This window comes from Physella acuta, unplaced genomic scaffold, assembly GCF_028476545.2.
Source record: "Physella acuta isolate Inbredline_101_S28 unplaced genomic scaffold, ASM2847654v3 ptg000725l, whole genome shotgun sequence".
Taxonomy (NCBI): Eukaryota; Metazoa; Mollusca; class Gastropoda; family Physidae; genus Physella; species Physella acuta.
The window spans coordinates 135,424-162,170 of record NW_026732243.1 but is presented as its reverse complement, the minus strand read 5'-3'; the positions used below and the strand labels follow the sequence as shown (position 1 = coordinate 162,170).

At 33.5% G+C, this 26,747-nt stretch overlaps 1 protein-coding gene across 10 annotated transcripts; it reads left to right on the top strand.

The window, feature by feature from the left end:
- Positions 1-4,585: 4,585 nt before the first annotated feature.
- On the top strand, positions 4,586-26,630 carry LOC131949985 (GATOR complex protein WDR59). 10 transcript variants are annotated; one of them, XM_059311969.1, is made up of 29 exons: positions 4,586-4,658; positions 5,288-5,337; positions 5,525-5,660; positions 5,798-5,883; positions 6,055-6,135; positions 6,385-6,422; positions 6,668-6,756; positions 6,949-7,065; positions 7,389-7,466; positions 7,734-7,893; positions 8,165-8,244; positions 8,683-8,964; positions 9,401-9,562; positions 10,040-10,168; positions 10,559-10,730; positions 11,258-11,327; positions 11,648-11,792; positions 12,156-12,334; positions 12,696-12,777; positions 13,204-13,316; positions 13,500-13,647; positions 14,176-14,274; positions 15,569-15,620; positions 18,454-18,639; positions 20,015-20,041; positions 22,633-22,759; positions 23,214-23,356; positions 23,783-23,890; positions 24,922-26,630. In XM_059311969.1, exons 1-29 carry the CDS (start codon positions 4,605-4,607, stop codon positions 25,080-25,082), a joined length of 3,354 nt encoding a protein of 1,117 aa, XP_059167952.1. In that variant the 5' UTR covers positions 4,586-4,604; the 3' UTR covers positions 25,083-26,630. The 10 variants fall into 10 exon arrangements, with proteins under 10 accessions (XP_059167952.1, XP_059167950.1, XP_059167949.1 ...); XM_059311967.1 differs by lacking the exon at positions 24,922-26,630 and adding an exon at positions 24,119-24,400 and having other exon boundaries at positions 6,671-6,756; XM_059311966.1 differs by lacking the exon at positions 24,922-26,630 and adding an exon at positions 24,119-24,400.
- The last annotated feature ends 117 nt before the right edge of the window (positions 26,631-26,747 follow it).

The window sequence follows — 26,747 nt, the reverse complement described above, 5'->3', positions numbered from 1 at the left end:
TGTGAAAAAACAAACAACTGACCCCCGGGGCGAACGTTGACCCAAACTCAAAAATCCCGATCATAAAAAAAATATCCAAGAAGGACGAAAAACTGACCAAGCCACAATACACCGCACACAAGAAATACGGTCGCCGCCCCGAACAAGCTTCAGACCTGCTAAATATGTCGGTGTCTTGCTCTGCATAAAAAGCAAGCTCTCGGGCAGCGCGAGAACTCACGAGATGTCGCAGCGGTCTAAGCTCAGTAGAACTCCGCGAGCGTCTTCCAGCGGGAGCGGCCTCAACACATTGCGAGTAGTGCAAGCACGGTATCCGCTTTTCGAATCACCCCAGCATAGTACACAGGAATAAAAACATTTAACAAAACCTTGCGATATCTTGCACGTATAAGATTATCTATGTTGTTTATTTTTTCATACGAAACTGAATCGCCCTCAACCCAGTTTGTGGAATCGAGGTTCGGTTCGTGGAGCGATGAGAGAACGAGTGGCCGGCGCACTTTCACAGCAGCGCTACCGTAGGCAAATCTATATAAAAATACTAACGCCAACTTGGAATCGACCAAGCCTGTTTTCTGGGGTTTGCGTGACGTCACTTAACGCAGGGGCTCTTCTGAAATTATTCTTCAACTTGCACAAGAAATTATGAAAATTAAGGCTATTTTATATAAACATGGATATACCCTGCCCCGTCCTACCCTCTTGCTTGACTTCTAACCGTCCCTGTTGTTTTACTAGTTGGTTTTCTCTGGGCAGCCTGAATACGTGCGCGAGCCCGCCATTGTAGGGTGAGCGCATACATCATCATAATGAGTGCCGGTGAGCGATCGATGCATCAGTGTACCCTCAGGTAGGGAAGCCACGATAAATGCGAAATCGTGCGCGCGTGTGCTAGTCAGATGTGAGTTATCGGTCTTGTGAGTCTGCAGTAAAAAAACATTTCTAAACGAAAAGCAACAATCGTAGAACAATTCAAAATCCCATTACGACTGTTTAAAGTATCGATTCTATTTTTATGATAATTAGTTGGGAAAAAATTACGTTTATTAGTTCAACTTTATATTTTTATATAAACACAGTACATTTTATAATACAATTTATAAATGATGAGAACATTGTTTCTATTATATGGAATGCTTTTTTTCCTCCCTGTAAAAATCGAAACTATAGATGTATTTTAAAAATGTAAGTGTTGGCTTTATTTTTTTAATCAAAACGCCGGCCGTAATTTAACCATTATTATTTATTTTGTATTTAAAAAAAAAAAAAAAAAACCCACTATATTTGGTACCAAATTTAAAACTAGCGATCTTAAAATATAAGGATTTCTCTAACTCACAGACAGTGTTTCTTTCAGACTTTTTTCTTAGTGAAGAGGGGGTGGGGCACTTGAAACTCTTGGGGGCATGGACTACATTTTCCGGGGGGGGGGGGGGCACCGAGGGACACTGGTAAAAGTATACATTTTCTTTATTAATTCTTATTCGTTCAGGGGGGGGGGGGGGAAAGACGGTAGATGTGCTTAAGAAGGGGGTTTGCACCCCCCCCCCCCCCCCGCGTAAAGATGCCTGACAGAAACAGTGCTCACAGACCACCTATAATAATGATAAATCAAAATATCCACCCACTGTGTGATCTCACATTGCCTCACATTATCTCGTTAAATAAAAATCCCCCTCCCCCCCCCCCCCCCGCGAAAATAAAGTGACGTCACAAAGTTTATCTTCATCCCTCTAGCTTAGGGGAGGGCGAGGGTGGATAACATGATAATTATTTTGGCAGTATAAGATTGCTGTCCTAATGCTCTTTGTTGTGAAGTAACGGTTCGTCACGCAGCTTTAGAATATTTACCCCGACCCACAAACCGTCACATCGTCACAAAAAGCTAGATCCCGCCCCCTACTACACGCCGTTAAACTGACATCACCGTCCCTTCACCCCTACTCTTAAATAAACCATTAAACTAATTTCAGCTATATACGTGAACCATCTATTTAAGAAAAGTCCCAGAGTCCACCCAGCTCTGATGGGTACCTAACTCAAGTTAGGGACAATTACGGCAGCTGGGCATAGTGCTGACCATACTATCCATTCATATACCGAGGTCATTAAACAGATGAACTCTACTTCATCTGCCCCATGTTGTGTGGGCATGAAAGGAAAAGATGATGAATGCCAATATTAGACTTTATTAGTTAAACTATAATGGGTAGGGTTGGGAAGGGGGCAGGCAATAGATGTATTATATTACATTTCTGCTTTTACTGAATGGAGTGAATTGTATAGGACGGCATGGTCGAATGTTATAGCGCACGACTGCTAACATGGACGTTTTTAGCTCGCATCCCGATCTCGAATACGTAGAACGCCCCGTGAGTTCACCCAGCTCTAATGAGTACCTGACTCACTTTAAGCAAAGTAAAGGCGGCTGATCATACTATTACTTCATACTTCGAGGTCACAGAAACACTAGGTTAACTCTGCTTCATCCGCCCCATATACCACCTCGTCCGAAAAGGATAACGAGCTATATAGAGTGGAGGGGTGGGTTAAACGTGTCCAGTTTTTGTGTCACATAATAGATGCTCGCTCCCTGACAAGTTTAATGATTCACACACGTGACCAAACTACCAGAAGTTAGCACTGGAGAGAGTTTTAGAAAACACGTAGATCTAATCGGGCTGAACAGTTCTCATGCTAAAAAATATGTTTACAATCGATGCTCTACAATAAAGCTCAACACACTCAAGAAGTAACTACTGGGGTTGGGGGTTGCTGTAAGAATGATTTCGCATCGTTTTTTTTTTTAAAAATACATTTGAGCTAGTTTGCCAGTTGATAAAGAACAGAGTTTCTGCCCGGCATCTCTACCGCCCCCCCCCCCACGAACGAAATGGAAATTATATAGAAAATATATACTTTTACCAGTGCCCCCCCCCCCCCCCCCCCCCACGGAAAATGTTGAACTCCCCCCCCCCCCCCCCCCCGAAAATATCAAAGTCTGGAAGAAACACTGATAAAGAGAAGAGACCTGATCCATGTTTCTTTCAGTCATATCTTCGGCGGGGCACTGCCTCTCCCTCGAAGCACGTCCACTGCCCCGCACCCGAACAGAGTACACTTTTTATAGAAAATATATACTTTTACCCCCCCTCCCCCCCCCCCCTACCCCATAACATCCCCAGGAAAAAATCTCGGTGGGCCCCCTGGAACGATACTGCAATGGTCCTATTAGTGTTTTAATTGTTTTTAAGTTGTTGTTATTTTAACATAAGTTCATGCCAAGTCTTAAAACGTACACTTGGAATCATTGATGGAGAAAAAAAACGCCCGACAAAAAATTTTCTGTTTGTGCTGTTTTCGTATTTTTCCGTAGAAAAGTAAAGACAACCGGACACTAGGATTGCCAAATGACAGTTTTATGATCATATGCCGCCATTTAAGGAGGATGAACTCGGTCCGTCTACTCAGAGGCGTAGCGAGGGGGGGTGCGGACCGCACCGGGTGACACCATTTAGGGGGTGACACCACGGCAAAAAATAGCAATATATAGAGAAAAATTTGAGGGGGGGGGTGCAAATCGAAAGTTTGAGGGGGGGTGCAAATCAAAAGTTTGAGGGGAGGGGGTGCAAATCGAAAATTGAAAGTTTGTCCCCGAGAAGGGTCGCTACGCCTCTGGGGGTTGACACCAGTAAGTGCCGCACCAGGTGACACCCGACCTCGCTACGCCACTGCGATTTTACTGCCTGCAAACGTTTAATGTTAAGGGTCGTTCATAAATAATGAATACAAATGGTAGATCCAGTGAGATTAATGCAATTAGTAATAAAATTGCGTTAGTTAGGGGTCGTCCATAAATGACGTCACACTCGGGAGGGAGGGGGGTCCGTAAATTTGTGACGGTGTGTGATGAGGGGGGGGGGGTCAGATTTTTTGTACAATAAATGATGGGCCACTTATATGTGTTGGTAAGAGGTGACGATGTTGGCGAGCGAAAGGCAGGGGTTCAGAAAGCTTGACGTACTTTTGCGCTGCAAGAAGTAATTTATATTTTAAACAGAACTTTGATAAAAATTGATAATACACCCAAACTTGATCCAGTTCGTAAATATTTTTTTTTTAAATTTCGGTTTTGAAAAAGAAAAATTGGAATTCGGAGAGCGGTAAGCTTCTGTTGGGGGTTAACATAAGTCAAATAAACTCTCGAATAATTGATTATTTTGATTTTCTGTCATTGTTTGTGAATGTATCAGGTGACAAGAATGCAAACAGTAACAGTGATTTAGCAACGGACAAGACTATCATTTGTTTGTGTACAAAATTTCAAATAATTAGCAAATTACTGCTCATTAAAAAATATAAAATAGGTCTAATTAATGGATAAGCATAGTTGTCTTGATACATCTAGTCTAGAGTCTAGATCTCTATACATATAGATTCTAGATCTAGATCTAATTCATATTTTTGAATGTTTATTTCACAGGCCTTGTCAACACAATTTTTTGTCAACAGCTGCTGCTGTTGCTGACTTGAGATCTATACTCTACGAGGATTTTTAAAAATCTGGCTAAGCCAAGATCTTTACGATTGTTATTATCAAAACAATGGCCGGACGATGGAGCACAGAGCTTGCAGTGACAGAATTCAAAGATATTCAGGTTAATTTTAGTTCATTTATGATGTATTTCAGGGTTTAATTAAATGATCAATCATGCGCCTCTTATAAATATTACCCTGTTGCTTCTTCTGTAGCCTATATTCTAACATTAGTTAAGTTTTATTATGGGCCTCAAGAATCTCACAACTCCTGCTCGTAAGTCGTAAACAAACAGAACTGAGAACTCAGTCGCACTCGTCCCGTGGGCCTCAAGTTATTCTGTTGTCTTGGATAATGATTGAGGATATAAAGATAGATATAAAGATGTCACTGATCATTATCTAGATCTTCATTCAGTTTGATAATTGATCAAATAAACTTTTTAGTGTTGGGCCTGTATTAATTAATAATTTATTTAAATTTTAAATCATATATTATTAGCCTAACGGCCTAACATATTTAATTAATTATTAATAGATCTAGCCTAGAATTAAATGTAAAATAAATAGACATAGAGTCTATTAAACTACTAAACCCTACTTTAAAAGTTTTCAGCTTTAAATAAAAATGATAAATTGCCCAACCCAAAGCCAAAGGGAATCATGAATCAAGGGAGGTTTTTTTTCTATAGTTAGGCCTCTAGCTTGTGTTAATGATTAAATCACATGATTCATTTATTTATTTCTACAGGCCAGTGCTATGGCCGTGGATTGCATTGGTCAATGGGCTCTGTTGGCTGGGTAGGTATAACTTTGACAGTAAATGTTTGGTGTCTTGTTAACTAAGGTTTATCAATAAAATGATGACTTGTCATTTTTAATTCTTTTTTTTTTTCTTCTGTAACTTAGTTAAAAGTTTTGCTTTTTATGTTTATTATTTGTAATGTGTCCCTTTTTGTTAATCTTCTACAATTGTTCTGCTATACAGGCGAAAGAATCTGGCATTTGTAGATCTAACCAAGACACCTCATACCTCAGTCAAAGTCACTAGACAGAGCAAATGGGACATCAGTTGTGTTCAGTGGAATGGTCATGCATCACACGCCTACAGATTTGTTACTGCAGTATGTTACAGCTTCTTTAATAATTTTACAAAATACTAAACATCAGCGGTAGCCTTTTGCTTAGATCATCTACTATAAATAAATGTATATACACACATAGAAACATAAAAACATAAGACTTAATATTTTATTTTAAGTGCAACCAGAGGCTTGATGTTTTTGATTTTCGTGATGGGTCTGCATCACATTGCTGCTCATTAAAGGCACATTCTAGAAATATTAGGTAGGTAAAGGTTGATCTGCTGTTTCATTATTCATGAAATTATACCTTTTTTTACAATATCATGGTATAAAATTTGTTTGTTAACTAACAGGTAAAATTTGATAATGGTAAAGAAAATAATTTTTTAAATAAATATATGTACTCATTAGAACTTACATTTCTGTATTCCAGTGATGTTGATTGGTCACCATTTGATGTTAACATTGTTGCTTCCTGTTCTGTAGACACATACACATATTTTTGGGATGTCAGGTATAATGTGAATTACTCCTTCATTATGTTTACAAACATAATTTTCTATCTATCATTACTCATATTTGTTTGATAAGGTTGTTTTGTACTTGTGTAATGAGTGTGGGGGAAAAAATCTGTGGCATATCTTACAATACAACAGGATTAGGAATTTTTATTTTTTTTACATTATTTTCTTCTTCCATCTGTAGTTGGCAGTTTAATTATTTTCTGAAATAAAACTAATAATCATTTCATTATTTTTTGTAGAGATTCCAAGAAACCTGTCAAATCATTTCAGTCAGTTTGTAAGTTTTTCCTTCAAATTTGTTAGATGGTGTAATAAATTTGCTTAAAACAAGTAGATATACCATTCAATCACCAATGCTTTCTGAAGGAAGTAATTTCAATTTAGCTTAATCTTTGAACATAAAAACAAACACTTTGTGCAGTTTTTAAGATACAAACCTTTGTTTGTATTTTAAAACTTTTCTAACATGTTGAGTGTCTATCATGTCAAGATTACTTTTAAATTCATTGTAACTTTCCTTAGCAGGCGCATATCAAGTCAAGTGGAACAAAGTTACAAATAATCTCTTTGCTACAACACATGATGGAGATGTTCGCATTTGGGACCCAAGAGTATTACTTTTTTTTTTATGCTTTAAGTTGTTGGGCATAGTTTATTTTTATGTCTACTTGGAAAACTTTTTAAAACTGCTTTATTTATTATATTTTCAAAAGGAATTAATTTTACATTAAAGGTCATTTTTATGAGTATTTTTTAGAATGTGTAATTATTACATTTAAGATATTTTAAAACTGTGATTGCAGAAAGGGAATGCACCCCTGCAGTATATCTCTGCACATCCGTCCAAAATCCATGGCTTAGACTGGAGCAACACTGACCAGCATAAGCTAACCACAGCTAGTCAAGATTGTAGCATAAGGGTAAGTTTTCTCTTGTACTGTCACAAGTTTAATGCATTATTTACTGTAGATTCAAAATTGAAATGTCATGTTCGCTATTGAGCAATTTTTTTTAGAGAACTTATATTGTGTAGCAGTTTTTTTAAAAATAAATCTAGTTTGGAGGGTGGAATTGGAGAGGCAATAGAAATTAACTCAGCTGAAAAATGATAATTGGGAGAAAATTGAGATGTTAATCTGTTTAATCCACCAGAGTGTAAAGCCGCTGGTAAAATTGTTGTCAGACTTCATTATTGCTAAATAGTTTAATTAAGGATTTTCAACAATGTACAACAATTTTTCAGGTTTGGGATTATAATAATCCAAGAAAATGTGAGGCTATGATCAACTCTGAAAATCCAGTTTGGCGAGCGAGATACACAGTAGGTGGCTTAAGTTTTCACTATACAGTTTCAAATACCTCAACAATTCTTCTGTCTCTGAATATGTGTAATTTTATTTGTTGATTGTGTTGTGTTTTGGTTAAATCATGTATGTAATATTTTTTTTACTTTTTCAGATGATTATAATATCTGGCATCAATCCTTTTTTTGTTTCATTTAAATATATATGTATAATTTTATTTATTGACTTTATTGTTTTAGATAAATATAGGGGTGTGCAATTTTTGTTGTTGTGGATTTTTTCAGCCATTTGGTGAAGGAATAGTGAGTGTTGTTGTGCCCCAGTTGAGGAGGGGAGATAACAACTTGTACCTTTGGCACATACGGAATCAATCTGCTCCCGTCCACACATTTGTTGGTCATAAAGATGTCATCTTAGAATTTCAGTGGAAGAAGCAACAAACTGGTCAGTTACTCTATATACTCTTAGATAATATTATCGGTCAGTAGTTTTAATTTGTTTATAAGATATGTCGATTCATGAATGGAATGGCAACTGTAAGTTGTGTGGGAAGATTTCACTTCTCAGTTATGCACTAATAAGATAATTTTAATCATGCAAGAAGGCGTTATTTAATTTAAGTAGTGAAAGTTTATATAAAATAGAACACATAAAATGTGAATAATTGTAATTAAACGTGAATACATTTTAAATTGTGAGATGTTGAAATCAATAGGTGCCAGGGATCAACAGCTAGTTACATGGTCAAAAGATCAAAGTTTGAGGATTTGGAAAGTAGATCCAACTATGCAAAAGGTAAATTTAAAGCCACATAGTTTTTTAAGTTTAATTTAAAACATATTTTGTCATAATTTATTTTTTTCACAGCTAAATGTACGGCTGATTTATTTTTATTTACTCCATAACCTACATCTTTTTTTTTATTTTGAAGGTTTTCTATTCTTTTTTTTTTTTTTGTCAAAATAAGTCTGTGCTTAATCATAATTTTATTTCACAGTAAATATAATTTTCATTTTGGGTTTTATAAATATTTTTTGTGTGTTGGTTATTTAAATTTTTTGGGTTTCTTTTTTCTAAGTGTTTGAATGAACTTTAATATTTGACTGTAATTAAGAATTGTCTGTGCATAGAATAGCTTAAGGTTTTAAAAAAAATCAAAATTTTAAATCTTAATTATGGTTAATTTTAAAATTGTTTATTGATTACACACATTTTTTTGTCTTCTTTTGTCAGTCTTGTGGTTATGAAATAGACGATCAAACAAATGGCTTATTAGAAGACGATGAACTGACAAGTTTTGGGAATTATAAATCCCAACTTGATGAGAAGCACGTGTCAATGCCGCACCAGGAGACCATTGATTTGTCCAGTCACTCGACCACAGCAGGGGATAAATCCAACTCAAGTCTCCCCGGAGGTGGACAGTCACTCATGTCCACTATGCTGTCTGCCTTACCTCTTGACCAGGAGGTAGAGGAAATCAAGGGACGGATACCTGGATTTAAGATAGAACAGGTAGGTTAATCTGTAAAATATTCAAAGATTAACAGGTATGTTAATTAGTTGATGATAATGTTTGTTAATTTGTATAAAATGCTTTGTTGACAGGTAAATTGTATTTGTGTGGAAAATTCCCCCCAATAATCAAGTCTTCAGTAGCTATTAATACATATTTTAACTAAGACCTTAATGGTTACATAACTAGCTATTTGAGTAATTTAAAAAAGACAAAAGTACTTTCATATGAATGAACATTTAGGCTTTATTGTTTGAGGTTTTTTTTTTACTAACCCAGTTAACGATACTTAAATATACATTAAAAATTTTTAAAATATTGTGTTTTTTTCTGTTTGTCATCTTTTAAAAATGATCCTTTCATGAATTAAGTTTCAATTAGAGTTGTACAAAATGTACTACTTTGACATCTCTGCTTTTGTTGGACTCATTTCAGGCAGATTTCTTGAGAAGAATGCTGACTTTCAGGTTAACTAAAGGATTGCATTACCTGGACATACAGCTGACATTTCCTGATAGGTATCCAATCAAGATCATTCCCAATATTGTGATATCACAGACCAATTTAGATCAAGAAATCTCTAATGGGATTTACAAAGTGAGTTGAAATAAGTCTTAAATAAGAACTGTTGTGACATTTTTATTGTCACTAGACTTCCTGGTTTCCCTTCAGAAAAGATAAATTGTCTGACTGCTGTAATACATCTACCCTAACACACACACAATCCTCTAAATTGTCTGTGTGTTGTAATACACCTACCCTAACACACACACACAATCCTCTCACTATCAGCCTCTTCTCAATTCACCACTTCAGTAGTATGTCAAAACAATATCCTCTAGATTATCAACAATTGAGATTAAGCTTAGTTTTGTATACAAAGGAATTAAATGTTTTGCCAAAGTGCTTACATCTGAGAAGGCAGTTACAGGCAACGGATTTTTTAAAATACTATACATATGGCAAAAATGCGTAAATATTCATGTAAATCAATATTAAACTTGTGTGAGTTTTAGTACTTTAAATTAACAGTTTTTAATACAAAAATAAAAGATTTTTTTTTTATTATTCCAGGCATTTAATGAAACCTGTACAAAGTTTGTCAGCAGTCATCTCAATTGTTTAGAGCCAGCCATTAAAACCATGCTGCAACACATGGAGAAGACTGTGTCAACTCCTATGTCACCTGAAACACCTGTGCAGGTAGGTTTTTAGTTGATTAATGCAACCACTTAATTTTCTTCTTTGTTCCCAAAGCCCTTATTTGCTTGAATCTACTTGGTTGTCATACCTCCACTGTTGCAATCGACCTTTCAACTCCAAACATGATTCAAGGCACTGTTCAAACCTTTATTTAACTTATCGTCATCATTACACCACATTCCTTCGACCCTAGCTGCTAAAAAACCATGCCATTACAACCTTACACTCCAGCTTTTATACCCGCACTCAACCTTGGGATAACATTACCTAAACACCCTGGGGTTAACTCAGCTCACACACACCTCTCCCCTACATTCAAGACTATTCTAGCCTATTCTAACCTAACCTACAACTGACCCGTAACGTCTACTTTATATTTGTTTCCACCAGCAACTAGAGGATCGCAAGTCTCTCCTGGACAAGAAGTTTCATGTAGAAAAAGTAATCCGCCCCCCTGTCAGCCCTGTGGCTCAGAATGTTGTCCCCATTTACCCCACTGGCAGCTTCCAAGATTCTTGCATACCTTTTCCTCGAACAAGTGGTGCCACTTTCTGTTCTAATGGTGAGAAACATATACCCTTAAACTCACATAATAGCTTCTGCCTTGTTACTACACTGAACTGGTGATTTGCTATGTAATTAATTAACTTCAATTTTTTAAAATATTTTTTTTCCCTTTTCTTATATAAAGTATGTACCACTAATATAAGTAAGTAAAGTTCCCTTTTAAAGTTAAGTAGAGTTCACTTGTTTCCGTGACCTCAGCATATGAAGAGATAGTGTGGTCAGCACTATGCTCAGCCGCCTTCACTTTCCCTAACTTGAGTTAAGCACCCATCAGAGTTGGGTGGACACGGACGGTCTACTGACTTGAACCCGGATTTAAACTCGAGACTTACAGGTTAGCAGTCCAGTTCTCTCTGCTGCTAGACCACTCCGTCGCCCACTAATATAAGCAAAGCTAAAATAACAAAACTATTTTAAGTTAAAAAGTTACCTTAGAAATGTTGAGACTTGTATCTTAATTATTCTCATAAATGGATTCTCAATGTATTATCTATTCTAAAAGCACCTGCAATTCAATTTCAGACCGCCTTGTTACCTTTGGTATACCTGCATCTATGAAAAAAGTGAATGATGATTCTGAGCTCACACCAAGGTAAGTTAACAAAAATAGAAATTCAACTGTTATTGTTTTTATATCATGTCACCTACCTTTTTTAAATTAAAAAAATAGCTTATAGGGAAGCTTTAAATGGAATGATAGATTGTAGCTAAACACCCTAGTTTTTTTTTTAAATTTCACTATTGATTCTTTTAGCACATTTTTATAAGCCTTAATTAAGTATAATTTTAGAAATAAATAAATGCTTTTTTTTTTCTTTTTTTAAATTTACACCATCTAAAAATTACTCAAAGCAAAATAAATCCCAACAAAACTGTCATGAATAATCATCTTTTCTCTCCCATTGTTTTCAGGGCAATCTCTGATCTAGTCTCCTACACCATGTCATCCCAGTGGATGCGACCACAGTCCAATTCTTTTGTCTCATCTTTGTTCTATAGCAGCCCACCAGCTATAACCGCTGAAGGCATAAGTGTCAGCAATTTTTACACAGAGAAGGTAAACTTGGGGTTTAATCGCATCCTTCACAGCCTATGACTTCATTTTGTTTCTATCACTTTCATGTTTTTACCATAAAATTAAATTAAAGTATAAGTTACAGTTATAACTAAAAAGTAATAGTGTTAATGACTCATGGTGAAGTTAACTACCCCATTAGTCTTTATTTTTGTATACAAACACACTGTAATGCTAGAAAGGTTTAGTTCCACCAATGCAATGGGAATAACATGTCTGCATTGACATGGTAAGTAAATGCCTGTTAAGGCTCCATCTTTCCAAAGCTGTCTATGATTCATCTTTATATTTTCATTAATTCTGCTAGGCCTACGTAACAGAAAACTTGATTTTTCCCCTATACAGTATTACAGGGGCAGACATCACCGGCCTGGTCACCATAAGGCAAGAGCTCGTGACACAAAGGAAAGCAAGCAAGACAAAGCTGACAAGATGAATAAGAAGATGCAGAAGGTTGGCAGTGTCAAAGTCTATGATGTCTCCAGCATAATTCCTATCTCCAAGTTCCTAGCACAAAACTATAAGTAAATATTTCTTCTTGCGGTTTCTATGGATAGTTTTAAACAAAAAAAAATTAGATTTGATAACAATCTAAAAGGATGCAAAATTTTTACAGCAAGATGAATATTTACGAAGGTCATCTTTTGATACAAATTGACACTGAAAGTACTTCTCATTTTTTTATGAAATAGTTTTAAAAAAAGTTAATTTTTGTGACCATCTTTAAGTTTGCAAAATTTTTTTAGCAAGATGAATATTCACAAAGGTCACCTTTTGATACAAATTGACAGTGAAGGTAATTATTTGAAGAATTAGAAAAAAAGGTGAATCTGTGTAATCCACAGTCAATAGTACACATTGATCAATGTTTATTTCTTATTCCAGATTAGACTTGGATGATATCCACGGCACATGTGAACACAACAGCAATGTAGCCAAAAAGTTGGGGAGAAAAGATTTAGTCATGGTAAGTTTCTTCCTTATGTAGAACCCACATCTAAGAGGATCTTGCAAGTTTTTTCACCTTGGGGATGAATAAAAATGACACCCTAATTACTGAAAGATTTTTTTGTGTGGAAATTAATTGAAAAGTTACAATCTAACACAAAGTAATCAGCAAAGTTTAATGCAGAAGATGTTTAGCCCTATAGTGTGTTTATTCTTCTTGGGTCTCGCTTTTCAATTGGTGGTGTTGGGGGAGGAGTTGCATTGCACTTAGACCTGAAATCCATAGCCATAAACACTTAATGTTGGCAAAGTGATATGTGCTGGTAGTGTACCTAAAAAATAAAGCTGCCTCAAATTCTAGAGGTCCTTGTTTCCAAATCGGACCCTTTTCTTTAGTTGATAGTTATCGCTGCCTGTTTACATGAACGTGTATTGATGTTTCTAGGTGTGGGAGCAAGTGGATCAGATGACAAAGCCATGTTTACAACCCTCTCTGGACATTTCTAAAGGCATGCCTTGGGCCTATACACCTTTTGGAAGGCAGATATTGAAAAAAATGTTAGAATTATATGGCATGCAAATGTGTGCCTATTTTTTTAAATGTACTTTTTCATTGTTTTATTTTATATAGATCTAGTTATAACTTTTGCTGTATGTAACTACGACTTTTTCATGTCTTTGCTGATTAATTAAATTTTATAGCAATTATACTTTTGTATAATAAAATAATTATTTTTCCAGGCTAGATCATTATAATAAAATAAAAGATGTTCAGACGATGGCCATGCTCTGTTGTGTTTTCTGGGACAAAGAAAAACCCAGGAAAGATCTCTCAGCGCTCATGGCATCATCTAGCAGCCAAAAGACTTCGGAATATATAGCACCTAATGTAAGCACTTCTAATTTTTCTTTAAAGGCATGTAAAAATCATACACTGATTTCTTCTCTACAATATCAAAGTTTAGAACTAGATAAACAAAATAATCATGAATCATGTCAAATTGTTGAATAATTGCAAAAAGAAAGTATTTACATTTGTATTCGAACTACAAATGAATGGTCAATTGTTCACCAGAAAAATGTGCTTACCCTAAGAACTTCTGTATTTCTAGCAGATGCAGCAGAATCGACTGTTATGAAAATGTCACAATAGGGTTAATTCAATCACTGGCTATAGGCCTATATGGCACAAAGTTGGCACGTAATACTTAATTATGTTGGAGGGAATTTCTTCCAACACTAGAATTAAGAATGAAGAAGAAGAAGAAGATAGGTTACTTTAATATAAAAAAAAATTATATTGTTTATCTATGCTTATAAGAGAATAGGTTTAATATTTATTTACAAATTTACAATATCAAGTGAGTATGAATTTTTAAAATAAACTTTAATACATTACATAAATACATTTTCGAAGACAAGGAAACATTCTTTACAAGAAAGATCTAGTCTTGCTGATAGTTTAAGAGAAAATTACTATGTTCCTGAACCAGAGAAGTGGTGCTCCATCCCTGAGGTCTGTAGGGTGCTAGAAGTAATTCCATGTAAACCTTTCCACCCGTTGATCTCCTCTGACCCTATTACCTGGGAGACTGGACTGTTATGTTCACAACTTTTCCAATATTTATACTGGTGGATTGTGCATTTAAAAAAAAATTATTTCTATATTAATGTAAAAATTGTTATCAAAAGCTCTACAAATCTAAAAAGGGGAATTTTAAATTCTTTCAAGTGCGTAAAAATGCATTTCATATTTAAAAAAACAGAAATAAATTTGAAGTAATGTATTGTATGAATCCTGTTTACAGTTTGTTTTGACCAACTTGACAACAACAACAAAAAACATTGCAATATTTTTTTTCTACTAAATTTGTACCTTATTTTATTTATTTAAGTTTTTTCCTCTCAGACTCAAAAGCCACTTAATTCCATTAGACTTTTAAAATATGCATGCTCTGAAATATTCATATTTGATTTCCTACTTGACCGGTTAATGTTTGAATACCTGAATCAAATTGCATGAAAGTCTATTGTCTTCCAACTTTTTTTTTTGGTTAAGAATTTACACATTTCCCTTGAAAATACAACTTAAATCATGCCATCTTATTATTTTTTAAAGTAATTTTTAAGAAATATAAGTAAGTAGAAAGTATAGAACTTTTTTTTTTTAAGTTCATTTATAATCTATTTTAAGAATTTAGTTAAGACATAGTGCTGTAAAACATTTTTTTAAAATAAATAAATTTAACACAGTCAAGTTTTAGAGTACTAAAACATTAGCCTACCAGTTTTCACCAAATAAATTACACATGGTAAATCTGAAATGTAAATATTAATATTTTTTACATTGAGCTAATACATTAATGGTTGGAATTTTTAACCTTAACCTCTTCAATGTAAAGTTCCTAAACTTTTTCCTATACATCTTTCTTTTTATATTATTCCTTACAGGAGCATTATTTAATATAAACTTATTTTTATTAAAACTAAATTTTTTAAAATTTTAAAACTCATTATTTAGATTAAATTTAAACATATTATGTTCATTTCTGAACATTAAAAGCAAATGTTAAAACTGCTTTCAATTTCATTTTTTTTAAAAAAATGGTAAAAAACCAGTTGTTAAAATAATTTAACATACATGTAGCAAACTTAAACATAATAATTTTCTACACATAAATGCATGAGATAACAATTGATACTATCACCTACACATCGTAATACATACTTGCACAATTCATATTAAGAGTTAACTTATGCATAGCAATAATACCTAGAAATAACCTGCCTTTTGTTTAACCAAACACCAGGTGCCAGAAATTACAATGGCTAGCAGTACTGACAGTGGGTGGAATATGCTTCGTAAGTGGCCACCTGTTAAACCACAAACGGTGGTGTCTCATTCTCACCCATGGCCGATCACATTTTGATTTTAATAGGGGCTAGTTTTACAAGGTCTTAGTCAGAACTGAACAAGGTTTTTGGATTAAATTTTAGGGTTAGATGACATGGAAAGTGTTGATAAAGCAGTAGCAACACTAGGTGTTGTAATTTGTGCTTTTGTTTTGTTGTTTGGTTTTTTTTTGTGTTTTATAATCTTAGCTTTGGTGATAGTTTATTTATAATTATTAATCACACTCATTGGATTTTTTTTATTGACAAAAAAAGTAAAAATGAATTCCTTAGCAAAATGCAAAAATAATTTTCCTCAACTATTTTTTTTTCTTACTTTTTTTAAAACTTCCCAATAAGGTTATATTATACTCTTTTATAGAAATTTTTTGTTTAAATAAAGTTTTTCACCCTTTCAGGACTCTTATAGTAAAGGTTTGTACAGCCTGACATTGCTTTCTCCGTACATAATCTAACCAGAATAAATATTTTTGCTGATTTCTTTTGCTTCTAATGGTAATCCACATGATACTATGGACTTAGTTTAGACTTCTAACCAACTCAGGTTGCAGAGTTTTTCTGTTTCATTGACGTCGGGAAGGACTTCATATACACATGCTTACAAAACAATTTTTTAAATATGATTTCACTAACAGAAAACTAATTGAGGACATTGTTTTTAAATTTATATGTACATTTTTTAACAGTCTATAAAATATATTTTTTATCAAGCCTTGGAAAAAAATATGCAATAGTATGAATGAAAGTTCACAGATTTTTAACCACATAGAAATGTTGCAAAGAAATGTTTTCAGGATAGACTTAATGGGATTACAGATAAAATTGTTTTTTTCTGCTTGGACGCGGTTCGTGTATGTTTAGCAAGGTTGCGTGACACGTCTGCTTATTTCTACAGATTGTTATATTTAGCGAGTCAGTGTGACACTTCTGCTACATCTGTTAAACTGTTGATTCTCTTGTGTTCATTCAAGTTTGTTTACCATTTCTTGTCTTTGAAGTACATCTTTTCATTAGTAGACTTAGCCTCATTCATGTTTGATGCACCACTTGTACTGTAATTTGATGATGCCAATGAAATTGTTAATTTTGTTTCTTATTTCCATCCCCCTGATCTCCACGTAATCTCCTCACCAACCCCAAACCCCCCAACAGCCATACAATCCTTACCACACGGTCTCCTCTATGACCAATCTGCTGAAAGGGTGGACATCCAGTAAGTTGTTTTATCCTCAAGTGCTCTCCCCTTGCTTTGCCCACACTTTATAACCAGAGAAATAAAATCAATCACTTTTACTTTTTCATGCCAAATGCCATTGTACACACCATTTATTTTTTTTATTTTTATTTTGCCACTTCTGTTACTATCAAAATTATTTTGTATAAATTGCATTACATGCAAGCTAGCTTTTGTTACTGTAAGTAGTTTGCAAATTTAAAAAAAAAAATATTTTAATTAGCTTGAAAATCAAAGACTAGCCATTTTTTAATTGAACACTTCAATAATAGTACAATTTTTTTTTTGTATTATCTTGGTTTGGCATGAAAAGAAAAGCCACGAGGGTGTGCATGGTGGGGGAAGCTATAGGGTGGGGCACTATCTTGTGAATGACACTAATGACTGTTTCAACACCAGTTTGACCTGTAGTGCTTTCTTTGTCTCTCTTTTTTATTTTTTTTTTTTAACCTTGACACTTATTCTTGTATGATTGTTGTTTACTTGTTCAACATTGTAGGTTAGTTTATGCTGTTTTCAAAATCATTTTTAATCCTTTGGAACAAAGAGCCTTAAGCAAAGGCATTTGTCCAATTTTTAAAACATGCAGGTAAGAGAAAGAAATCTCATGCTTCAGAAATTTTTGGTTCAACATTGCTTACCTGTTTGTGGAAATTCTTTTTTTTTATTTATAGTTTTGATGTTGTTCTAAAAACTGTTCACAATTTCTTTTAAGTTTTGTTATTTAATCCCAAGGGTTTGCCTTCTTTATTGCAGTGTTAGAAACTTGAAATGATTTGTGTCAAAACACAGAATTAGAAGATAGATCAATCCAGATACTGGCTTGGTCTTAATGCCATTATAGAACTAAAATATTATGTGTAATGAAACTAAATATTTTAACCAAAAAAATTGACGTTAATTTGTTTTACTTAATACATTTTTTTATATTTTTTTTAATTGACTTTTTTTTAATATAGAAACAATAAATTTTCTTCGTTGTTGGACATTTTAAAATCTGCCATTTTTAGACCTGTTGTTGCTTTTAAATTAGCTTATTACTTTTGTAAGTTTTTAAAAAATCCACATATGATAATTAATCATTTTTAATCCATGTTTTGGGTTGGCTATTGATAAACAAAATGTGATCTGTCATTGGCATTACAGCTGTCTCTGTTATCTTTAAACTTAAATCAGTAGTTGTCTATTAAGTTGTCATTCGTTATTTTAGTGCTATTAGTGCTAGTATCTTGCTAGTATCTTTTTGACGGGATATTTAAGAGGCTTTGTTTTATCTCAGGCCTTTGTCTTAGGGTAAAAAAAAAATTACTCTAATATACAAGGGAAAAATTTGTAAATAAACAAATAATTAGTTTAGAAAATCAGAGTAATATAGTTGAAAACTATGCTAGCTAGTCTGATACATTATTTTATACTTAACTGGTATGGAATTTAATTTTAGGAGTTTTAAAAAACAAATCTGATAAATATTTAAGGTAAGCCATTTTAAGTAAACATTTGAGGCTGAAGAACTAACATGTATGTCTTAACCCTTCAATGTGAATTTAGTTAACAAGACAGGCTCCAATGCAGCTGTACAGATCTACCATTCACCATTTCCTTCTCTGCCCCCTCCGCCATCTTCATCCCCTTCATCTTCTTTAATTGCATCAAGTGTATCAGTTGTCAGGGGCAGAGGCCGAACAATGGCAGAGGTAGCCTCACAACCCAATCTGGCAGCCTTGTTCCGTGCAGGTCTGTATAGAACTCATTCAAGAAGTTATGGGTGTTTAAAGTACAGGGTAGACATGCTTTTGCTTTGTTTTTTTTTTTGTTTTTTTCTTCCCAAGGGGGTTCTGGTCATGGGGATTTGCTGGTACGGTTAAAAGAGTGGGTTTTATTGTTGATACATAATAGTTTATGGTAATGTTCTATGTCAAATTAAGGGTTTTTATTGTTAGTTGGGATCAGTTTGCGCTGTTGGGTTCTGGTAAGGCAGGATAGTTGAAGCTGAACACATGGGGAAATACATTGTCCAAACCAACTTTTTTGTCACAAAGTTCAGAATTTTCTTTGTAATGTTACTCTGTGTATATTTTTAAAGTTTTCAAAACATTTATATGCAAATATTTCTTTCATTTGCATTTATTTCCTGCAATGGTTATTCTTAGTTCTACTTTCTTTGTTCCAAATTGAGATGTTCTTATTCAGTCAAAAAATGTTAACAGTGGTGAAACATTTGTAAGTTTTGGTGAACTCAAGTTTTTTTGTCTGAATTAATGACTGATACACATCTAATTTATTTTAGAAACAATGGAAAAATGGTTACACTTTTTCTTCAAGGTCATCTCTATGATAATTAATTGAATAATTCTGCTTTATTAGGCAAGTTTTAGCACTGCAGTTGCATAGCAATCTAGTGTTATGATGGGAAGAATGTGTCTACGTTGTCCATTAAAATAATTGTGATGGGAATGATATTGCTAGCTAGTCTACTATAGAATACAGAAAGGGTATTTGATTGTATGCATAAAAGTTTATGATTGTAAGAATATTGCAACAATGTCTGTCATAAAGTGTTGTGAGATTTAGTCAACCAGCATAAAATTTCCAGTAATCAATGGCTGTTTAGCTGTGGACTAAAAAAAACTTGTCTTTATTCTTGCATGCTGCTCATCATTCTGTAGCTCTGGTTGTCCTAGGTTAGTACAGCATGCCAGACTTGCTGAGTGACTTTGTGTTGTGGATTAACCTGCATGCTTCGACATGAATTGTCTCATTCCTTTTTACATTTCAGTTTTCTTTTTTCCCTATTTAGGAATCCTTTAGTCTAATTTTTATGGATGATTATAGGAAATATTATTTCTGTTTAAGAACTGTTTATTGGATACAAATTCTTGTCCTAAAGTAAACATCTTCTTTATTTCATTATGAAAAAATAATTTTGTTTAATCTAGATCTTTTTATAGGAGCCTTATCCAGATTTATTTTAAATGGAAATAGATTTAGTAATGTAACAGTCATTTTTAACTACTTGGCTTAATGGAATCGTGTTCAGTTTTGAAGGATCTTTGTGTTCCCCTGTACTTTATGAGCTGCTTAAATGTTTTTTACAAACTCCTTCTTAAAGGTCGTGGCAAAGCTTCCAGATCGGCAGGTAACACATCCAGTTATACCAATACGTAGTTACTGTTTCTGATTTGTTGACTCAACTTTCTTTGTTTATTTTTGGTATTCCAATATGCATGTAAACTAAACCTTAACTACATACAGGGGCAGTCAACCCTGAAGATACCTGCTACACTTATAATTTGCACAGAGTTATTTTTCTTTGCAGTTCTTGTACTGAGTAATATATAAAATATATTCACTTATTAATTCTCCATAATATTGCTGTTGGAAGCATCATGATCTTTTGATGCTATTATCCAAATGTTTAAGGGTAATGTTCAGAACTGCTGCGTTCTTTTGTTACAAGGTTTTTCTTTTTTTTTTAAGATTATAAAATTGAACTACTATGACCAAACTCAAGCTGTGGCAATGGCTAGAAGAAATTCTGTCTTCTACTTTCTACCACTCATCACCCAATTAATGTAAATTACTCTTGGTTAATTTGTATAGTTTAAATAAAGCTTTAACTTCACTTGAGTAACTAAAACTGTATTCTATAGCTGTAAGCTATAACTACATTCAAGATACTATAGTGCAGCAAAACACTGTTGCTGTCAAGTAACTATAAAGCTATAGTAGGTGGTCATTCATTACATGCAGTATTGAAAGTTAGTATAAATATGTAAGTCATCAGCTCAAATTAAAATTGGCAATAATGTTTTATGTTTAAATAAATAATGTTATTTGGGCAGTTTAATATATTCAAACACAAAACTGATAGCCTCTTGTTTTACATTGAATATAGCTATACTTAATCACAGCCCGGTAATTATTATTTAAAACTATACCATTGAAAGTCTCAGTAATAGGATAATCATGTTGTTTAAATATTGAATAATACTAAAATATGTCTGTTGACTCCTTTTATTTACTTTTAAAAGAGCTAAACTTTGTTCATGAGTGTTATCTTTAGATAGGAATTGTATTTCTAAAGATACAGGTTGCTAGAGCACATCTTGGTAATGAGTTGACTGCAAGTTATAGAAGAACTCTTATACTCAGTGGGTTTTCAGAACTAGGGTCTTTTTTAAAAAAGAAAACTAAACATTCAGTTTTAGTGACTAGCTCCTCTCAACTTGAACTTTTTTATACTCAAAAGTTTTGGAGCTAAGACAGACTTATTTTGTTTTTTTTAAAACTGATGTTTATGGATTGTTTAAGCTCATATTTGTATACTATATTAATAGCTGTTCTGCTTAAACTGGTTATAAAAAGCTGCTGTTGTGTAAGCAACAATGTATAATTTATAATAAGCTTATTATAAATTGTTATGATTGATTAATTAAGCAGAAATGGTAGGGTGGATTAGCTAGACAGAACAAGGAATTATTAATGATATAATCAAGAAAATACTTGTTTTCAAATTGCTTTTTTAATACTCTTACAAGAAGAGTTACTTCTTGAACTTGCTTAATCGAGAATGTAATCAGGAAATCTATGTCCAAAGCTAAATCTGTGCATGTCTCTTTAAGATAATACATTTAACCCATACTATATTTACCCACCCACCTTTCTCCTTAACCTTTATTTGACAATACTACCCTGTTACTGAACTTGTATAAACTTGGCTCTTTGCCTTTATAAGGTAGCCTTATCAGTTCATGGCAATATCAGAAATTGTAGATATTTTAGTATCTAACTTAAACAAGTAGACTTTTATCTTTTCTGGCATTTTATTTACATAATACGTGAAGTTGTGGTACATATGTGAATTTATTATGAAAATTTAGTATAAAATAACTGAAATAATCCCTTTAACTTTAACAATTTAATTTTTTTTTCTTTAACCCCGAAAAATGTTTAACTAGATTGAATTCAATATTTGCAATTAATGTTAGTTAACTATTCCTATTAGAATTGTGTACTGTATATAACTATGAGATAACAACAAAAAACCCAGTCTTGTTGAATTTTAAGATTACTTGTTGAACTTGCAGTAACTGAATGCTGATTTGCAGTTTTAATTTGGGTTTAATTTTTTGTTTCCTGTTCTTTTTAAATTTATCTACTTGTTAAAAGTTAACTAACAAGATTTTGACATTTAGTTTATATTACCTATGTCATGACTTAATTTGTTTAGCTTCTAATCCTTACTGTAAATCTCCTTTACAGACTTAATGGTAGTGCAGATTCCTATTAAAAATGTTTTTGCTTATCTAGTAAATTGCTTATTTTTACAACAAAACAATTAGCCATTATACCCTTTATTCCTAACTAGCTTTTTATTTTAAAACTATTTTACTGAGTTGTAGCCTAATTAGTTAGACTGAACTTTTTCTTGTTTTAGCATTGTGTATTTAATAAAATGCATATTTTTAAATCATCTGGAATGTTGAACTAAACATGGGTGAGAATGAAAGACATCTTGCACCTGGCTTGTTGATAGTTAAGAACTGATTTTAAAATAGCATGAATTATTTTCTTTCACTTTAGTTTAGACTGGCTTTTGTTATGGTAAAGACTAAAGACGCTTATTAATTTAAAAATTCAAGATTTTTCAAATACCTTAAAGGAGCTTTAGAGTTGTTTTCTTGCAGTAGGTTATGTACTAAAACAATGGGTGTGTTTATTCATTAGCCATGATCAAAAGTAAACGGTCATTCAGTTGGTCAGAGTCGTATGACGAGTTCAAGATTGTTGAGGATAAAGATCCAAAGGACCGTGTTCTGGAGAAAGAGATCTCACAACATCGCAACAACAGCAAGTATGTAGGGATGTCAGATTAATACTAATAGCAGCAATTATGCCTGAATGTCAAATTAATACTGAAAGTATGTATGGATGTTGTTTTAGTTATCTTGTTTGGACCCACATAACTTGTAGTTTGGCTTCCCAGGGGTTTGGGCTTCTAACTAATCTCAATAGTCCCCCATCATGCTATTTCTTTCAGTATTACTTCCCTTTATGAAATTAATCTGAGATTGGTGTTCTGAGGTGTTTGATTTTTTACTTCTATGGTAATGGGCAGGGGGTTGTTATTTCTTGTGGTGTTGGTTAATTATATGAGCAATCTGGTCCCTACCTGCCTTTCCTTGTAAATTTTAACTCTGAAAGGACCAATATAATTTGGTATATTCATTCTGTTATCCTTTAACTTAGATCTGCATCTAAAATTGTAGGTTTTCTATTTTTAAAGTAAAAATGTTTATTTATTGCAGAATGTTAGCCCCAGAATTAAGACAGCATTATGAACATATAAAGAAGACATATGCCAACATACTCTTCAAATGGGGATTGTTGAATGAAAGAGCACTGATATTAAAACACACCAACAGCATTGATGCAGAACAAAAAGTTATAGGTTAGTTCACTAAATATCTGACTGAGGTTTTGTTTTTAATTTAATGAAATACACTGAAATAAGAACAAAAACTATTGTAAAAACTTAAATGTGCTTAGTAGATTATGTTGTGGTGAAGCACACGCTTGCTAATCTTCTCGTGTTTGATGGATGAAATATTGAACCTACCCAGCTATAATGTGTATAAAGTCTAGAAAAGTAAAATAAAGTCAATGGATGATGTTGTTTACCATTATTAAATTAAAATAATAGAAAAAACTACATCATTTTTTTCTGTAGACCACTATTTCTTTAAAAAATACTTGTCTAAATATAATTTTGATTATTTCCAATGAAATGGGGGGAAAATATTTTTCTTAAATTCATTTCTCCTCCCATAGCTGATACAAAAAAGTTCATGTGATAACCTTGGTTTAATTTCTCTAGAGTTTCCTGTTTCATGTTGGAACTGTCATGAAGACGTGAAGGGAGCCCAGTGTACACATTGTTCATACACAGCCCTGAGGTGTGCAGTGTGTAATCTGGGTGTTAGAGGTCAGTCTTCTTCTTCTTTGTTCTTAATTATTAGTGTTGAAGGGGATCGAGATTTATCTGCCAGTGGGTTCGAACTCGAGAATTTGTTCGAATTTATCAACCATGAGCTTTTTGCCGACTCGACCACGCCTCCAACACAATTAAGCGGTACGTGTCAACTGGTTATGCGCCATTGAGGCCATTGACTCCGATTTCAGCCTGCTTTTCTTTTTGGATTTGCTTCCATAGCCTTTGTCCAACCAAGAACAAACTACAAGGCAGCAGATGTTTTATTTTTGGAGTTGTCTCTCCTAGAAGAGTGGCTGTCCCCAGCTAACGAGCCTCATCTGCCCGAGGGTTCGAACTCGAGACTTTTCAGTTTAGCAACCATGAGCTTTACCGACTCGACCACGCCGACCCCTTTAGAGGTCAGTGATTCCACCTGCATAGACCAGTACCAAAAACATAAACCTAACAAACAGCACCAATAACATAAACCTATCAAATGCCAGTACCAAAAACATAAACCTATCAAATGCCAGTACCAAAAACATAAACCTAACAAACACCAGTACAAAAAGCATAAATCCATCAAATGTCAGTACTAAAAAACTCATAATTTTGTGCTAAAATGTGTTGTTTTTTTTACACCAATATAACCTAAATGAAAAGCTAAATTACAATCAGAAGTTTTTTAAAATTACCATTTTTTTTTCTTTAATTTTTAATAACCTCCAAATGAACCCTAAATTTCTAGATCTTGCTAATGACTATATCATGTTTTTAATAAACAGCAAATGAACTCAATATTCTCAGATATCATGAAACAATAAACAGCAAATGAACTCAATAATCTCCGATCTAGCCAATGTTAACATCATCTTTTTCATAACCTCCAAATGAACTTTATATTCCCATATTCCCAGATCTAGCCAATGTAAACATCATCTTTTTCATAACCTCCAAATGAACTTTATATTCCCATATTCCCAGATCTAGCCAATGTTAACTTCATCTTTTTCATAACCTCCAAATGAACTTAATATTCCCAGATCTAGCCAATGTCTGCATGACCTGCCACCACGGAGGTCACATGGGTCACATGATTGACTGGTTCTCCACCCAGGCCCTCTGTCCCTCTGGCTGTGGCTGTAACTGCCTGGAAGAAAACCTGCCCAGGAACTTGATAGTACCAGATCAGATCTCTAGTTAAGTCAGCAGTCACCTGCCCTGTTGCACTTGATCGCATTTCCATTTTGTACAGAGAACATTCAGACATTCCCATATCATTAACCTCATATTTCATCATGTGTGTTCATAGAAAAATTCAGGGAAATTCAGAGCATTATTTTTATAGCATTGTTTATTGTTGACTTCCATATTGAATGATGTTTATTTATGTTTGAAGCTGATACTAGTATATAGAAAACAGAAATGTTTTGAAATGACTGACTAGTGTGTGGTTTTACTGATTTTGATGTGGTTTATCTGACTGACAATGTGCAGAATAAATCTTGACTTTGATTATGTGATTTATTCTACTAGTGATATATCTGGTGTAATTTAACTGACTAATCAATGGTTACTAGTCCTTGAAGCCTTTTTTCATGATTGAAGATTGAAATTGCCTATACGACATGTAATTGATGCTGCCCTCCATCCAGATTTTTGTTATATCTTTTTATGTTGATGTTTTCTTGTTGATGAATGTAAGCTTTTGACAGAAGTCCAGTTCATACTCAGCCAGATGATCAAAACAAAGAACAGTTCTTAAGCAATAATTGCAGCTATGTTAAATAAGGTTAATATGTATTGGTTTTACAGTACACAGCTTTTCCATACTCCTTAAGTGGAGCCTAATGCTAGTTTACATATTGTTTTATTATGTTTTCCTAGTCATTTGAGTTACATCGTAGAAACATCAAGTAAATTGAATGTACCAATTTTTTACATTTTTTCAAGTTTGATGTAGACCACTAAAACTAACAGCTCTAACAGAAATTACTTTGTTTTGATGACAGTAGTTACTTGTACATATTTTGTTTTTCTTTTACACAGAAATCAAAAGAATAATATTCTCTTAAATTATAAGTAAAGTTTAAACTTTCAAGTATTGATGATGCCTGTTGCTTAGTAACTTTTTCAATGCATGCTGAGATAGGGTATTATTTTGTTGTTTATGGTATGTTTTCTCAAATGGTAGAAGCCAGCTCCTAGCTTATTGCCATAGATGGATTTTTTTTTAGTTCTCTTCGATGCTGATGAGTAGGTCAATAATATTCTAATTTAATATTTCTCAGTCCAAGGGTTAGTGAAGAGTATATTTAATAGGTATATAGGATAGCTTAATTGATAATGCGGAGGTCACAGTAACAAGTGAACTCTACTTCACTTGCCCCATAGACCATCAGGTTTGAAAGGGAAACTTACTTTACTTTAATTAATTGATAATACTCAAGTAATTTCTTCTTAGGTTATTTAAGTTGTGATGGTAGTATGTTAAATTAGATAATATACTGATTAAAATTAGCAGGATAGTTAAAAATAATCATGTAAATATCTGACAATAGACATTTCTTAAGCTTTCTGATGAGTTTCTAACAATAGAAAAAAAAACATTTGATAAAACTTAACTTATTCAAATACTTTCACATGTGTATGAAAATTCTCTGAATATGCAATAGCAAAGCAATATTTGAATTTGTTCCTAATTTTTTGAGTTTGGGTGAAGGTGAAATAAAATTAATTTGGCCAAAATGTTTTCTTATCTGCTCTTGATGTAGTAATATTAAATTTAAAATATTATATAGCTGTCTTTTTAAAAGACCAGTAGTAATAGTAAAAACAGCCTTTGAAGAAAAAATGATCCATAGTTGTA

What these genes read in the sequence shown, in the direction of transcription:
- LOC131949985 (XM_059311966.1), top strand. Translation starts at nt 4,605, where the DNA reads ATGGCCGGACGATGGAGCACAGAGCTTGCAGTGACAGAATTCAAAGAT. An exon ending in TTCGCATTTGGGACCCAAGA is followed by an intron (nt 6,757 to 6,948) that starts GTATTACTTTTT and finishes CTGTGATTGCAG; the next exon opens with AAAGGGAATGCACCCCTGCA. An exon ending in CGGAATATATAGCACCTAAT is followed by an intron (nt 13,648 to 14,175) that starts GTAAGCACTTCT and finishes ACATTTTCGAAG; the next exon opens with ACAAGGAAACATTCTTTACA.